At 36.2% G+C, this 15,689-nt stretch overlaps 1 protein-coding gene across 2 annotated transcripts in view; it reads right to left on the bottom strand.

Annotated features, from left to right (window-relative positions):
* LOC130048345 (uncharacterized) overlaps nucleotides 1-8,477 on the bottom strand; it is a 14,722-nt gene extending 6,245 nt beyond the window's left edge. Inside the window, exons 1-3 of one of the 2 annotated variants that reach the window (XM_056144945.1) lie at nucleotides 8,192-8,477; nucleotides 1,968-2,210; nucleotides 1-90 (exon numbers count right to left, since the gene is read on the bottom strand). The exon at nucleotides 1-90 is cut by the window's left edge and continues 99 nt beyond it. In XM_056144945.1, the coding sequence (XP_056000920.1) occupies nucleotides 1-90; nucleotides 1,968-2,196 (319 nt within the window). In that variant the 5' untranslated portion in view covers nucleotides 2,197-2,210; nucleotides 8,192-8,477. Of the gene's footprint in view, nucleotides 91-1,967; nucleotides 2,211-3,722; nucleotides 4,434-8,191 lie in introns of those variants that run through there. The other variant, XM_056144944.1, reaches the window with a different exon arrangement.
* Nucleotides 8,478-15,689: the final 7,212 nt, after the last annotated feature.

Here is a 15,689-nt window from a genome sequence, read left to right as displayed (position 1 = left end):
CGGCACTGTACGGAATAGGGTCAGTGTGAATATAGATACATAGACCCGAATCTGGAAACCACTCGTCAATTCCAGGTGTACAAGAAGACGCTACAATGGTTGATAAAACGTTAACACCAAGACGAGAAAAACAATACAACGTATAATATACAAATTAGTGAGAGTATAATCAACATAATTTATCCAGGAATGTTTTTATTGTTACATAGAATGTAAATAATGATCTGGATTTATTGTTACATAGAATGTAAATAATGATCTGTATTTATTGTTACATAGAATGAAAATAATGATCTGTATTTATTGTTACATAAAATGTAAATAATGATCTGGATTTATTGTTACATAGAATGTAAACAATGGGCTGGATTTATTGTTACATAGAATGTAAATAATGATCTGGATTTATTGTTACATAGAATGTAAATAATGGGCTGGATTTATTGCTACATAGAATGTAAATAATGATCTGTATTGATTGTTACATAGAATGTAAATAATGGGCTGGATTTATTGTTACATAGAATGTAAATAATGATCTGTATTGATTGTTACATAGAATGTAAATAATGGGCTGGATTTATTGTTACATAGAATGTAAAGAATGGGCTGTATTTATTGTTACATAGAATGTAAATAATGGGCTGGATTTATTGTTACATAGAATGTAAATAATGATCTGTATTGATTGTTACATAGAATGTAAAAATGGGCTGGATTTATTGTTACATAGAATGTAAATAATGGGCTGGATTTATTGTTACATAGAATGTAAATAATGATCTGTATTTATTGTTACATAGAATGTAAATAATGATCTGGATTTATTGTTACATAGAATGTAAATAATGGGTTGGATTTATTGTTAAATAGAATGTAAAAAATGATGTGGATTTACTATTCATTGGCCAGTGGTATAAAATTATGTACAAAGAAAATTGTCTACATGGACTTGCGACAAAAATTCATCAAGTTGGATCAAGTTAAAAACCTATGACCTTGATGACGCTCCATATTTGGTAATGATTACGCAGACAGGTGGTGCTAAAAAACCCGGGGGGAAATGTTTTTGACTTGATCCAGCGTAGGACTGATAGTGCTACAGATATAAACAATGCGCGTATGAATACAGATAGATATAGTACATCTATTTCATGGACTGAGAAGTCCGACGTAAATCAAAGTCAATTGTAAATTATAGAAGAAAAAAAATCATGTTTGAAAGTACAAGCTAACGCGCTTCATGAAGCATGCCGGCGTGAGGAATCGCAGTTCTTACCCTCATGTATTTTCAATTCTTGACAGAAACTAGCCCTGGGAGGCTCTAGAAGATGAAACATTAGCAATTTTAACCCAGACAAACGCATGAAACGGACAGACAGACGGCAAACAAATATAAACCTGCCCAAAACCTATGATTATGGCTTAGGTTAATGTATAATAGGCTATTCAACCCATTGCCTGCTGTGTGTAGTACTGTAGTAAATTTATTGTCCGTGACAGGTTAGCGCAGATAGTTGAGCACCCGGCATGAGATTCATGTGTTCTGGGTTCGAATCCTGGTCTGATTTGTTTCATTTCTCTTTCCCCATTACGAAATGATATAATCTTTTATTAATGTATGCTACACCAGCGAAATTTGATATGGATGAAAAGTGGAGGATATGTACAAAACATTTTGAAATTGAAAACTTTTTATTTTACTTTATTTAGTCAAAAATACAGTTTTAGTAAGAAGCAATCTGAAATTAAAAAAACCCAAACCAAATCCTTGCTGGATTCGAACCCGCAATCTACAGTTCAGTCGACGTGCTAACCTACTGAGCTACTCAGCTGGGCGATGATTTTTTAAATGAATAGTCAAATACTGCTGATATCTATATTTTCATTCATGTTTTAAAAGGAAGTCAGCCATTATGACGATGTAGAGTACCTCCTTAAAAAGAACACAACACAAAAACTTATACCGCTCGGCATTTTTTGGAAGTGGCTGCTCCCGACGTCTGCTCCAACATCTCTGTAATTCTGACCGCTGTACAGTCCACATTCATGAGAGTTGTTGTTATACCGGAACACGGAACAGGAAGTGCTCCTCTGACACAGATTGGCGCATTTTGATATTGTCGATGCTGTTGTGCTCTCCATGGGATTGCCATCTGATTGTTTATCCACTAGTCGAGGGGTAATGTTGAACATATCTCCGCTGGAAACTGAAAAAATCAATTACACAGATAAAGATAAAACAGGAATAGTCAGTTGGAATTCTCAAGGGCACGGATTGTGCTCCTTTGTTAGCCGACCTGTTTTTTTTTCTTCTTATGAAGCAGGGCTTCTACATGAGAAGAAAAAATCTTTTGCTGTGGCCCTCAGACCGACATTTAAATATCGGCGACGTTTTATTTATTAACAGCTTGACAGGAAGGCATTAATTTGTGTATTCGTAAAATCTACCACATCAATCACATGCACATCTTAGAATCTCAGCAAAACCGGAATAGACGGCGTGACGTCAAAACTATTGGTTTCTGTGGTCTTTAATAAAAAAAGAGTTCCACATCATAGCAGCTTCCATAGATGGCGGGATTTTCAATTTTTAACGTTTTCAAATTAGTACTGAAACTTATGTAGGCCGTGTATCAAAAAATGATATGACAAATTTTAATCATATAAATTAGTCCTATTATTTATTACGTAAACATTTTTTTGGTTGCCTTTTCCTTTAATCATTTTCATTCATATGTCGATTCAGTATATCCCTGTGAACTCAAGATAAAGACACCACATCTGGTTTTACTTAGATATTTTATTAAAAATGAATATGAACGGCAAATTAACAACTAAACTTTATGACAAACGGGATGATTTCAGCTTCTCCATAGTTTACTTCCCATATTTATGTAGCAATATTCCATTATCACCAGCATATGGTGTTTATATCTCTCAACTGATTCGATACGCAAGAGCTTGTTCTGTGTATGATCAGTTTTTAAATCGAGGCAGGCTACTGCCAAACAAGTTGATGTTGCTGGGGTTTCAACAGTCTCGTTTAGAGTCAGCATTTCGCAGATTCTATGGTCGTTATAATGATCCAGTAAAAGCTCGTTGATTTCTCAGAAACCTCTGATGATAAAACGATCGTGTATCTTGAATATCCACTGACAACTCTCAAGATTTGGTTACAATAAAGCACAATTATAGCTAAGATCACATACGTCCGCCGAGTGAATAATCTCAAAGCGGCGTTTTAAATCTTCATGTCCGACCCGGTTCTTATAGTATCCGAATGCACATCTTATAGTATCCGAATGCCCATCTTATAGTATCCGAATGCCCATCTTATAGTATCCGAATGCCCGGCGTGATTCTTTACTGCACAAGACTCCATACATGTATACAATTGAATTATAGATACAGAATCGCATGGCACTGTACATAGCACGAGTGTGATTCTAGAGGGAATACTATCACAGAATATTAATGAAACTACATAATTTAAAGACAGACTGAAGATATTTCTCCCAAATTACACAGTTCTTTTCAACCTTTTACACTTAACGATTGTATAAGCTTAAAAACAGATGTCTTTTCCCCCCAGTAAACACCTTAATGCATTTACTACGCAACTCATTCAAGTAGACCTAAGGAAATTTAAAAAACAAAGTGAAAAATAATGAAAACCATTTTATGCAGTTGTTAATTTGTAGAATGGACCTGACACTCACCTTTCAACAAAGAGAATAGGACCAGACCGTGTATCCAATGCATTTCCTTTCTTTTTTATTGAAATACATTCAAATTCAAACTATTTATATTCGTTGAAATAATTCCAAAATTAGTCCAGAAGTCTCTCGAGATACATCAATACCATATCATTTAAGTTAATGACATGCATAAAATACCCTTTACCTGCAGAATGGACTAACCCGATTCATTATTGACTTGGGAACGGTAAAAAAAACAAAAACCCTTTTTAGTTTTTGTAAATATGGATTTCAGGATAAAAGTAATCAATGTTTCCCTCCAAAAGTAAATTTTCAAATAATACATTACCATTCTTCCTCTTTAAGTGGGTCTGTCTGATGTTCCGGTCTATATCAATGTTATAAAGGATGACAAAGGCATCGTTACATTAGTAGACATGAAAAATGTATGCTTAGGTGTTATCCAGTACTAAGTAAAGGAGATTCAAATACTAATATATGTGTCAAATTTAAATGTTCGTTATCTTCGCCGAAACCATCGTATCTAATGGTGCATAGAAATATGAATTTCTTATTATACTGTAACCGTAAACAGTCTGTTTGTATATATACAGTCCTCCCTACCTATACCGAACTCTGCAGGGCCATCACAAACTTATCATTTGTTTTTAAATTAGAATGTAATTCAATTCAATTCCAAATATATTCATAGGCTAATGAATCTAACACAAGCAGAACACACTCCATATACAAAATAGTATAAATACTATGAATGGTTCAAGATATTTGTCAACCCAGGCTCGTGTATTGTTGAACTATGTTCTTTATGAGACCAAAATTTTTGAGTGAAAACACCAGTGTAAGAGTTTACAAAACTTCACAAGTGAAAATATTGAAAAATAACCTGAGTATACGGGAAGGAGTAGATCCCCCCCCACCCCCCAAAAAACAAACAAAATATATCTATTAAGTACACTAATGGACCTCCATACTTTTCAAAGTGAGTCAGAACCTTGAAAATAAATTTAAAAATATCCTACGCTATCTTTCCAGTGGCAATATAAAACTACTACTTATATAGATTATAAATCTTATGTAGTAATAATCTTATTCAACAAAATGAATGAAGTTTCCTTAGGTAAGAGATCTAATTCACCTTGAGCCAGACTTTAAGGTTGGGATTTAATAACAGAAAGAAACGTTGTTTTAGAATTGACTTTGAGAGAACTGTCAAAATGAAGGACCACTTCCTGTCAAAATACACGTGCTTTCTCCAAACAAAATAAATGTGGAAATAGTCAAACACAGCAAAGAAATCAAAGAATTAAGGACAGGAAATAACTGAATCGTAAAGGTAACATTATTCACACTAGATAAGAAATTTAGACACGTTCTGGAATTATATAAAAATCAAAACTATTACAATACGAATATCATCGTTACTTTTACAGTACATATGTACAAAACTATTACAATACGAATATCATCGTTATTTTTACAGTACATATGTATATATTTTCCTTGGAGCTGTCTATTTTATAAACTTTGAAAATAGTTATGTCGTTGGGATGTTTTTATTACCCCCCCCCCCAAAAAAAACCCCCCCCAAAAAATAAAAAAAAATCCAAACTTCGGTCTAGTTTTTGGATCCTCGACAACGGCGATCATCATTATGAGATCATCACACCGCCATTAAAGTCACTGTGGTGTCACCAAGCAAGAGGTTTTCATTTTTATCACATCTTGCACGGAGTCCCGTGGGGATCCGGGTTAGAATAGATCGTCAGTAGCCCCTTGCTTGTCGTAAGAGGCGACTAAATGGGGTGGTCCTTCGGATGAGACGGCAAAAACCGAGGTCCCGTGTCACAGCAGGTGTGGCACAATAAAGATCCTCCCTGCTCAATGGCCATAAGCGCCGAGCATAGGCTTACATTTTGCAGCCCTTCATTGGCAGTGGTGACGTCTCCATATGAGTGAAATATTTCCAGAAGGACGTTAAACAATATTCAATCAATCAATCTTGCACGGATTTTTTGTGTACATATCTGTTCGATATGAAATTGTTAAAAAATTCTTGCGGAAAATCTTTGGAAAGTGTTGAATGTCAAGCAGTCTTGACAGACTATGGTAAGATTTGCTACTCTGCGCGAGAGATGAGAATGAACAGCAATGATCTACATTGAGTGTAGGAATCTACGCAGGAAGACATGACAAATATCAGCGCACAGTTACAGCATTCCGAGGAGCGGGTGGATAATTAGCGGGAAGTTTTACAAATATGGAGAAAATGGTTGAACGAGGCTGTGAAATTCTTTGTGCGGAGAAGGAAAACTTGGAAGAGAAGAAGGAAACGTTAGCGAAACTGAAAGATGTCGGTAAGTCGACAGTCAATCTGATTAAAATCAGCTCCCCGATCCACTACTCTCCCTTTTTAGTCGCCTAGCGACGAAGACGAAGGGGACATAAGGTTTGCGCTCCGTCTGTCAGTCCTACTAATCAGTTTTCCACACTTTTTTCACTGTTTTTGCAGATATTTATTTCATATTTGGTACATTGCTTTGCCATTACAAGTTACAGATCAAGTTCGAATGTGGTTTCTGTTCGTTTATTTTTCACTAAGTTATGTCACTTGAACTTAGCAAAATAGCATGGATTATCAGTTTTCCGGATTTTTTGTTGTTGTGCTTGCAGGTATTTTATGCATTGCTTAGTTTGCCATAATAAGATCTATCAAGTTTGAATTTTGTTTCAGTCCATTGATTTTTCACTAAGTTAAGGCCCTTGGACTTAGAAAAATCGCATAAATTATCAGTTTTCCGCACTTTTTTCTCTGTTTTTGCAGATATTCATTTGATACTTGGTACATTGCTTTGCCAATTGCCATAACAAGTTACAGATCAAGTTGGAATTTGGTTTTGGTCCGTTGATTTTTCACTAAGTTATGGCCCTCGGACTTACAAAAATCGCATGAAACAATAGTTTCCCGCACTTTTTTTCTTCTGTTTTCGCAGATATTCATTTGATATTTAATACATTGCTTTGCCATAAGAAGTTAAGTAAATAAAGTATGAATTTGGTTTTAGTTCGTTGATTTTTCACCAAGTACATTTTAGTTTGCCTCTACAAAGTTGATAAGAACTAGTAGAGTTACATCCACACCAGCCTAAAATTTACATCCAAGGTTCTTAATTATTTATGTAGATGAGAGTATTACACATAAAAACTTCTAGCATAGTAATACAACAATGTAGCTAAATTATTCATGATCACCTACATTTCACAGTTCATTAACTTGGTTTAAGACCTAAACCTAATTATAATTTTGTCATTTTTCCTGATTTAGTCTTTGTACCTGAATAGTACTTGATTTTCATTAAACCATTCCTATCCTGGTTCCCCAATTTTCCCCTTTACCATAGCAGACATTTAATTGAAAATGGGAAGTCATCCTCAAAACGTTCAGCAAGAACAGCAAGCGCTTGTGTATACTATCCATTTTCCCGGAGTTGCCATTTTCTGACACCCTCTCTCCCACCGATTGTGAGAGTATGTTGTTTCACAAATATAAAAAAAAAAAAAATTGAAAATGAAAAAAAATAAAATACCGAAAAAGAAATAACCTTTCAAATCTTATTACATGTATTTCTTCTCTAGTATTCACCTTAAGAAATGATTTTACAAGCCTATCCAATTAATAAGAAGTTTTCACCCCTTGAAAACAACATTGAAAAGATACAGTTACAAAATTGCAACCTCTTTTTCTGTTCTTCAGCTGGTTTTTTTTCTCTCTCTCTCTCTGTGAAAATATGATCGCCACTTGATAACGTGTTCTTTCCATTCTCTGCCCATAGGTATTGCTGTCATAGTGCTGCAATTACAATATTCTTGTAAAACACACTCCATATTTCAGGTGTGAACCTCTTCAAATCGCGCTAATTTCTCTACCATGAGCTAGAGGGCGCATCTACCTCATCCCGAGTCATGATGCTACAAAGAACGCGGTAGAAATTTGAATATTTTCTGTTTAATAAATTAGCTAACCTTGTCACATGCCTACCAATTTTGTTTTGGTTTTATTTATGGTAAGAACAGGAAATTATTTACTAGTATGTTTGACTGAATCAATTGAAAGAGAATGTTATAATGCGATGAACAGCACAGATAAATTGTGTTACGGGGTGGTACTTTTTCCGTTGATCTCAGCCATACTTTAAATCAGACGTGTACAACAGCAATGTCGACTAAGTATAAGATGATCTATATCTAGGGACTGTAAAGTTTGTTTATTATTAAATAGTTTGGATGCAATGGTGTATGGGTTTCAGCAATTTCTTTTAAAGTCAGCATTTCGCAAAAATCTATTGTTATGGATCAGAACAAACCCTTACTATAGAGCAGCAGAATTTACTAACAAAAGGCAAGTAAACAATTAATAAGATTTATTTACAATTAATGATTGAAAAATAATTGTAAAATAGCAAAACACTAACTTACGGTAGTGAACAATAAATCCAAACAGAATCTACACACAAAAATAATAATCCGAAATCGTAGTTCCCAGTGAAATAAATATGAATCGAAAGTGTCTAAGCAGAGCTTTTTTAATCAGAAGAATTTCAATGTATTTTCTGATACAATCTTGAAAGATCATGATGCAGTCATTACATAATCTTTCTACTAAACTAGCTTAGTCTAGAACAATCTAGGTCATAGGTGTCAATGAAATAAACATCACTTTCTAGAACTATCTAGGTCAAATAGCAATACACAATACACCCCCCCCCCCTTTAAAAAGTTTAAATAACAATGAAAACTCAAATATACAATGCACATCAATCAAAGCAACAACAAAATAACAAAACGTACTCAAGACATCTGCTATAACATTGTTTCTGACTTTGATATGTTTGATACATGTATCAATATCATACTCTTGTAATAATAAACCCCATTTTGTGAGTCTTTGATTTTTGTTTGACATTTTATGCAAAAAAGTGAGAGGGTTGTGATCCGTAAAAACAAGAATTGGATGTACAGTAACATTCAAATAAACATCAAAATGTTGTAAAGCTAACAACAAAGTAATACACTGTTTTTCAATGGTTGAATAATTCTGTTGATATTTTGTAAGTTTCTTTGAAAAATAAGAAACAGCTCTATCTACATTGTCACTAGAAACAGCTCTATCTACATTGTCACTATGAACAGCTCTATCTACATTGTCACTATGAACAGCTCTATCTACATTGTCACTAGAAACAGCTCTATCTACATTGTCACTAGAAACAGCTCTATCTACATTGTCACTAGAAACAGCTCTATCTACATTGTCACTAGAAACAGCTCTATCTACATTGTCACTATGAACAGCTCTATCTACATTGTCACTAGGAACAGCTCTATCTACATTGTCACTAGAAACAGCCCTATCTACATTGTCACTAGAAACAGCCCTATCTACATTGTCACTAGAAACAGCTCTATCTACATTGTCACTAGAAACAGCTCTATCTACATTGTCACTAGAAACAGCTCTATCTACATTGTCACTAGGAACAGCTCTATCTACATTGTCACTAGAAATAGCTCTATCTACATTGTCACTAGAAACAGCTCTATCTACATTGTCACTAGAAACAGCCCTATCTACATTGTCACTAGAAACAGCCCTATCTACATTGTCACTAGAAACAGCTCTATCTACATTGTCACTAGAAACAGCTCTATCTACATTGTCACTAGAAACAGCTCTATCTACATTGTCACTAGGAACAGCTCTATCTACATTGTCACTAGAAACAGCCCTATCTACATTGTCACTAGAAACAGCCCTATCTACATTGTCACTAGAAACAGCTCTATCTACATTGTCACTAGAAACAGCTCTATCTACATTGTCACTAGGAACAGCTCTATCTACATTGTCACTAGGAACAGCTCTATCTACATTGTCACTAGAAACAGCTCTATCTACATTGTCACTAGAAACAGCTCTATCTACATTGTCACTAGAAACAGCTCTATCTACATTGTCACTAGAAACAGCTCTATCTACATTGTCACTATGTTCTTGAAACAAAGCCGCACCGATTTCTACATCACTAGCATCTACAGCTTAGAAAAATCTGGAGCAGAAAGAACTGGACTACTCATGAGAACATATTTAATTTTACAAATTGATTCATCGCAGTCCGTTGTCCACACAAATTTAGCCCTCTTTTGCAATAAGTTGGCAAGTGGAACAACTCTTGAAGAAAAATGTTGACAAAATTTTCTGTAAAAACCTGTCATGCCCAAAAATCTCATTAACTTTTTTTTGTTTGTAGGAATCGGGAACTTTGCAATAGCCTCCACTTTAGCCATAATAGGTGTAACATAACCCTGATCTACTTTAGGTGTAACATAACCCTGACCTACTTTAGGTGTAACATAACCCTGACCTATTTTATGAGATAAATACTCTACAGTAGCATGACAAAAATCACTCTATGCAAGGTTCACTGTTAAATTTGCTTTTGCCAGAATGTCGGAGAATGCATGCATAATTTGGAGATGTTCCTCCCGTGTGTCGCTGTAGATGATAGGCATCATCAATGTAGGCTTCACATCCTTGATAGTCACGTAGAAGGGAATGAATCATCCGCTGAAAGGTCGCTAGAGCATTTTTCATACCAAACGGCATCACTTTGTATTGAAAGAAGCCATCAGGAGTCACATATGCAGATATTTCTTTGGCTCTCTCAGTCAATGGCACTTGCCAGTAACCCTTGTACTCTTGTTCGGTACATAGTTCACATCACTAAGTTTGCTTTCAATTTCATAAGGACCACAATACCTTGCCTGTAAAGGATGACCAGGAACAGGTAAAAATACAAGAACCTTATCACCTGGTTTAAAAACTGTGTACCTAGCATCTTTGTCACACCAAACTTTCATTTTGGCTTGAGAACTCTTGAGATTTTCTTGTGATCCATTAGAAGCATTATCAAGTTTATCTTTGAAATTTGATACATATTCTAAAAGATTAAGAGCGCTAGGTTCAGTTAGTCATTTCTCTTTCAACAATTTCAAAGGACCTCGAACTGTATGGCCAAATACTAATTCAAAGGGACTGAATCCTAGAGACTCTTGAACTGCTTCTCTTGCAGCAAATAAAACAAGATGAACCCCTTCATCCCAATCTTTATCATACTGATAACAATATGTTTTCATAATAGTTTTAATGGTTTGATGGATGCGTGCAAGTGTCCCCTAAGACTCGGGATGATAAGCAGTAAACTTGTACTGTCTTACACCCAGCTCATGCATGACTTGTTGAAACAACCCTGACATGAAATTGGAACCTTGGTCTGACTGAATAGTCTTAGGCACTCCTATAAAATTGAAAAACTTGGTAAGGGCCTTGACCATGGTTTTCGCCTTAATATTCCTAAGAGGTATAGGGAATCGAGTGGACGTAAACATGATAGTAAGTAAATACTGGTTCCCTGACCTAGTTTTGGCAAGGTTCCTACACAATCTATTAACACCCTACTGAATGGTTCTTCAAATGCTGGCATGGGTTGTAGAGGGGCAGATGGAATTTTCTGATTAGGTTTACCTACCATCTGGCAAACATGACAAGACTTGCAAAATTTAATATCTTAACTTAGGCAAATAAAAATGACTCAAATCCTGTTACAAGTCTTATTGACTCCTAAATGACCTTCCATCGGTGTATCGTGAGCCAAACTTATGACGTCCCTACGATATATCACTGGTACCACTATCTGGTGAACGATATACTTGATCTGGTGGGGCATCAGGTGGTCACCACTTTCATATAAGGATCCCGTCGTTTGTATAGAAACACTCTCCAACTTTGGCGGCCTCTTCTGGTGGAAGTGCCCTCTTGCTCAGTTGGATGATATCGGGGTCCTTATTTTGCTCGAACAGTAGCTGCTCTCTACTGAGGGTGTCCTTGCCCTGGTCTAACTGTATAATGGGACCATCATCATCATCATCATCATCATCATCACTGGTTTTCAGTGGAGACTCACTGTTATATGGCTAGCTGTTTTCATGCGAACCACCATCAAGGTCAAACAGGAAAGTGTCACTGAGGCCAAATTCATGAGATTAACCAGCTGTGTTGAACATGGTCAGCCTCGACTTCTTTTCTTCTGGTCATCGATCTAGTAACAGCATAGGCTGGATATAGGTCGTTGTCTTCTTCATCGGACGCGACATTGGAAGTGATTTTCTCACAAACTATAGGATCAGTTACGATTTTGCTACCAGCTAAATCGTTGCATAGCAACAAGGAAACGCCTTGAACAGAAAGAGTAGGTCGGACACCTACGATAACTGGTCCAGTAATTAAATCTGATTTCAGATAACTTCTATGTAAGGGAACATCAATGACGCCTAGCTCAACACCCTGTAGTAAAACTGACCCACGAGTAGAAGTCTGCTCAGACAAAGGCAAAACATTCTCTAACAACAAAATCTGTGCAGCACCAGTATCTTTCAAAATCTGAACAGGTTTAACTTCACTAGAGCCATTGAGTGAAGCAAATCCCTGATACAAAAAGGGCTCATAATCCTCCACAGAATTAATAGAACTGGAATTTGAACCCTGCACATCCGGAGTGTCAGAACAAAACGAAACAAAGTCTTTCCCATCATTTTTAAATGCTGTACAAGCATGTGACTGTGGTTTGTCAAGGTGATTTTTTTCTCTTAAGCTAAAAGCATTCACTAATCAGATGACCTTTTTTCTTACAAGAAGTACAAGTAGGAAGCGATCCTTCACCAGAGGAACCTTCAGAACATCCTGACCTTTGATCGGACGTAGAACCACTGTGAGGTGGTGACTGGGAACTAGATTGAAACTCTGAAGCACTCTTTTTATCTGAGTCTACACTTTTTGATGAACTACTAGCTTGATATTTTGCTACACAATTTATCTTATGAGAGAGAGTATAAGTATCTGAAATACTGTAAACGTATTATATTTGGCGTATACTATATTTGGCGGAAATCGTTTTTTCAACAAGTTAGCGTAGATTTGATTTAGCGCATTCCTGAATTACTTTAAACATCTAGATTTACGGATGGCATTTAGCGATGTACTTGATTTAGCGGAAGTTGCGTTCCGCCAAAGGCGCTAAATAGAATACACAACCAAATGTAATACATTTACAGTAACTGCGGCTTCCTCAAGAGTTTTCACATTCTTATCTTCTAAATGTGTTCTCAAATCTTGAGGAACACACTCCTTAAACTTTTCTACTAAGATGAGTTGACGAAAGTTGTTGAAATTGGCATTAATTCTATTAGATCGCAACCACATGATCAAATGAATATTTTTCTCTCGCAAATTCAACACACATTTGATTGTATTTTCTTAATTTTTGTCTGCACGCTTCGGGTACTATTTATAAGCTTTTAAAATCGCGGCCTTGACCTTGTCATAATCTGAACTCTCAGTTATGGCCAGCGCCGAGTAAACTTCGACTGCTTTGCTAACCAAAACACTTTATAACAAAGTGGACCAAAATTGCCGTGGCCATTTCAAATTTTCTGCAACTTTTTCATATTGAGGAAAATATTTATCAACCGCTTTTTCTTGAAATTTCGGAACTAGCCTGATATTTTTAGCTGCACCGAATTCATTTCTGACAGGCAAGGCTTCAGATTTCTATTGTACTTTTAATTTTTCTAATTCAAATTGTCTTAAAATTTCTCTCTCTGCTCTTCCATTCTCTATTCGCATTTTTTCGCTCAAACTCATATTTCTCGTGTCTTTCTTTTTCTCGTTCCGCACGTTCTCTTTCATTTTCTAGTTTCAGTTTCTGAATTTGCATTTTGTGACTTTCTCTTTCTAATTTTATTTTTTCTAATTCTAACTGAAATTCAAATTCCGACATTTTTGTTAATTCTAATGATTGTTTTGGAAAATTGTATGATTCAAATATATTCTCTTTTGTAATGATTCCGGATATTTGAGGTACGACCATGCGGAGTTCTCAATTAGTCACTTTCCATCACGTGATCTAATTTGTGTATAAATACCGAGACTCCGCAGTCGTCTGTGTCATTTGTTGCTAGCGTTCAGCAGAGGAAAGAAGAAGAAAACAGTATAAGTTTGTAAATTAAATAAAGTATAATTCCTCGCCTGTTCTTACAGTTAGAGAGTGAATTTGGAAGGCCATCAGAAGTCTGGCCTGCCACGAAGAGGTTGACCTCCAGTAAAGAGGCTAGCCATAGTTTGTTTTCTTTGGTGTCGTCCGCATTGGCTGAACAGACCATCGTTCAGGCCGCTATACTCATTGTCCGTCCTGAATAAGGCATCCTACAGTGAGTGTAGTGGTTGAAGGGCTACCACATATACTGTCCGTCCTGAATAAGGCGTCCTACAGTATATGGGGTAATCCGAGGGCGACTGGGCTCTACATTTTGTTAAGTTAGCACTACCAGTTATCGTTGCTTGCCTCTGATTGATATAGTGATTCTCTGTTTGATTATAATTTACCTAGATAAGGTTAGGACATATTTGTATATTTTGACAGTCCACTAAAATCATACCAATTAGTTTAAATTAGCTATTGTTGAATATCCCAAACCCTGGAATTGACTACGTACGATCCCAGAAGTTAATGTAAATACGTTACACTTTCACAAGTTTTTAAAGAGACCTTATCTCTAATATCTTGTTTACGCATTTAATCTCTAACCCGAAGTGTACAGCTAAACTTTTCATCTCATCTTTTTTTAAGGCATCAAACACCTGAACCTCCGGCGAGACAAGAAATTCTGTGATCGAAAACATGGTAAATTCTGTCGTCTAGGAAATTCAACAATACACAACGCTATGGCCGTTATAACGATCTAGTATGCCAATACAAACTATCATTGGATCAAATGTTGTCTAACGTGTTTTAAACCGATCGTTTGTGGTACACTGGTTTTGACTACGGATAACTCAGTTTACCTGATCAAGCTATAGGGCTCACGGCGGATGTGACCGGTTGACAGGGGATGCTTATTCCTCCAAGGCACCTCACCTCACCTCTGGTATATACCTTTGGTACATTCAGGGGTCCTTGTTTGCCCAACTTTCTATTTCGTATTGCTCATGAGATTGATCATTTTCCGTTATCTTCACCTTTCATTCTATAATTTCTTCTGTCTGGTGATGTGAAGAGTGACCAGTATTGATGGCGGGAAAATGGTAAAGCCTCAGGTTACGATATTGTGGTAAATGAACATATCACGTCAACTCTGTCAATATTTTACCTTTGTGCAGTTTTTTTAGCATGGCATTTTAAAATGGTTTTGTTCCAGATGCTATTTCTCCAAGACCTCTGTTACAATAAACTACGGAAGCCAGCAGGTGCCAGCGTATTGAATTGATTTAACTGGTGGCTGACACTAAATTTATGTATGGCGGCTGCCAATTTAAAAAACAATTTACTTCGTACTGCTAGGTGATTATTTTGGAAAGCATTTATAATAGTACGCAGACACGAAGCAGCGTTTTTTTCCAAAGTGTTGGGACAGGTGGAGGAGAAATTATCCTCGAAAATTGTTGACAAGCAGAAAAGGAACCTACATATTTCTCGTTTACCCAAACTTCATATTCCTAAATTGGAGTGAGAGGGCTCCGTTCGTCCTTCAATTCGACAGTTCATTCAAGGTTACATGTTTACCAAAAGAATGGGATGGGGACCAATCCACCAATATATTTTATTTTGCATGTAAATATATCTTAATTAGTCGGTAATAGTAACGGAAAATGAACGTTGTTAAAGTGTAGGGACAACCTCCTGGTTCTATGGGCCTGATACCTTGGTATATTTAGTACACATTAAGATTTTCTCATTCACGAAGCTGTCGGCATTTGATGTCATGAACATTCATACAACTTTGTAAAATAACACACGATTGACCAACAATAGTGTTCTTGATTATATAACGCATGCCGAAGGCTCAAGTGAGGTTTTG

Source organism: Ostrea edulis, chromosome 7, assembly GCF_947568905.1.
Source record: "Ostrea edulis chromosome 7, xbOstEdul1.1, whole genome shotgun sequence".
Lineage (NCBI taxonomy): Eukaryota > Metazoa > Mollusca > Bivalvia > Ostreida > Ostreidae > Ostrea > Ostrea edulis.
The sequence above is the reverse complement of the archived record's forward strand: the minus strand, read 5'-3'. Positions and strand labels throughout refer to the sequence as shown.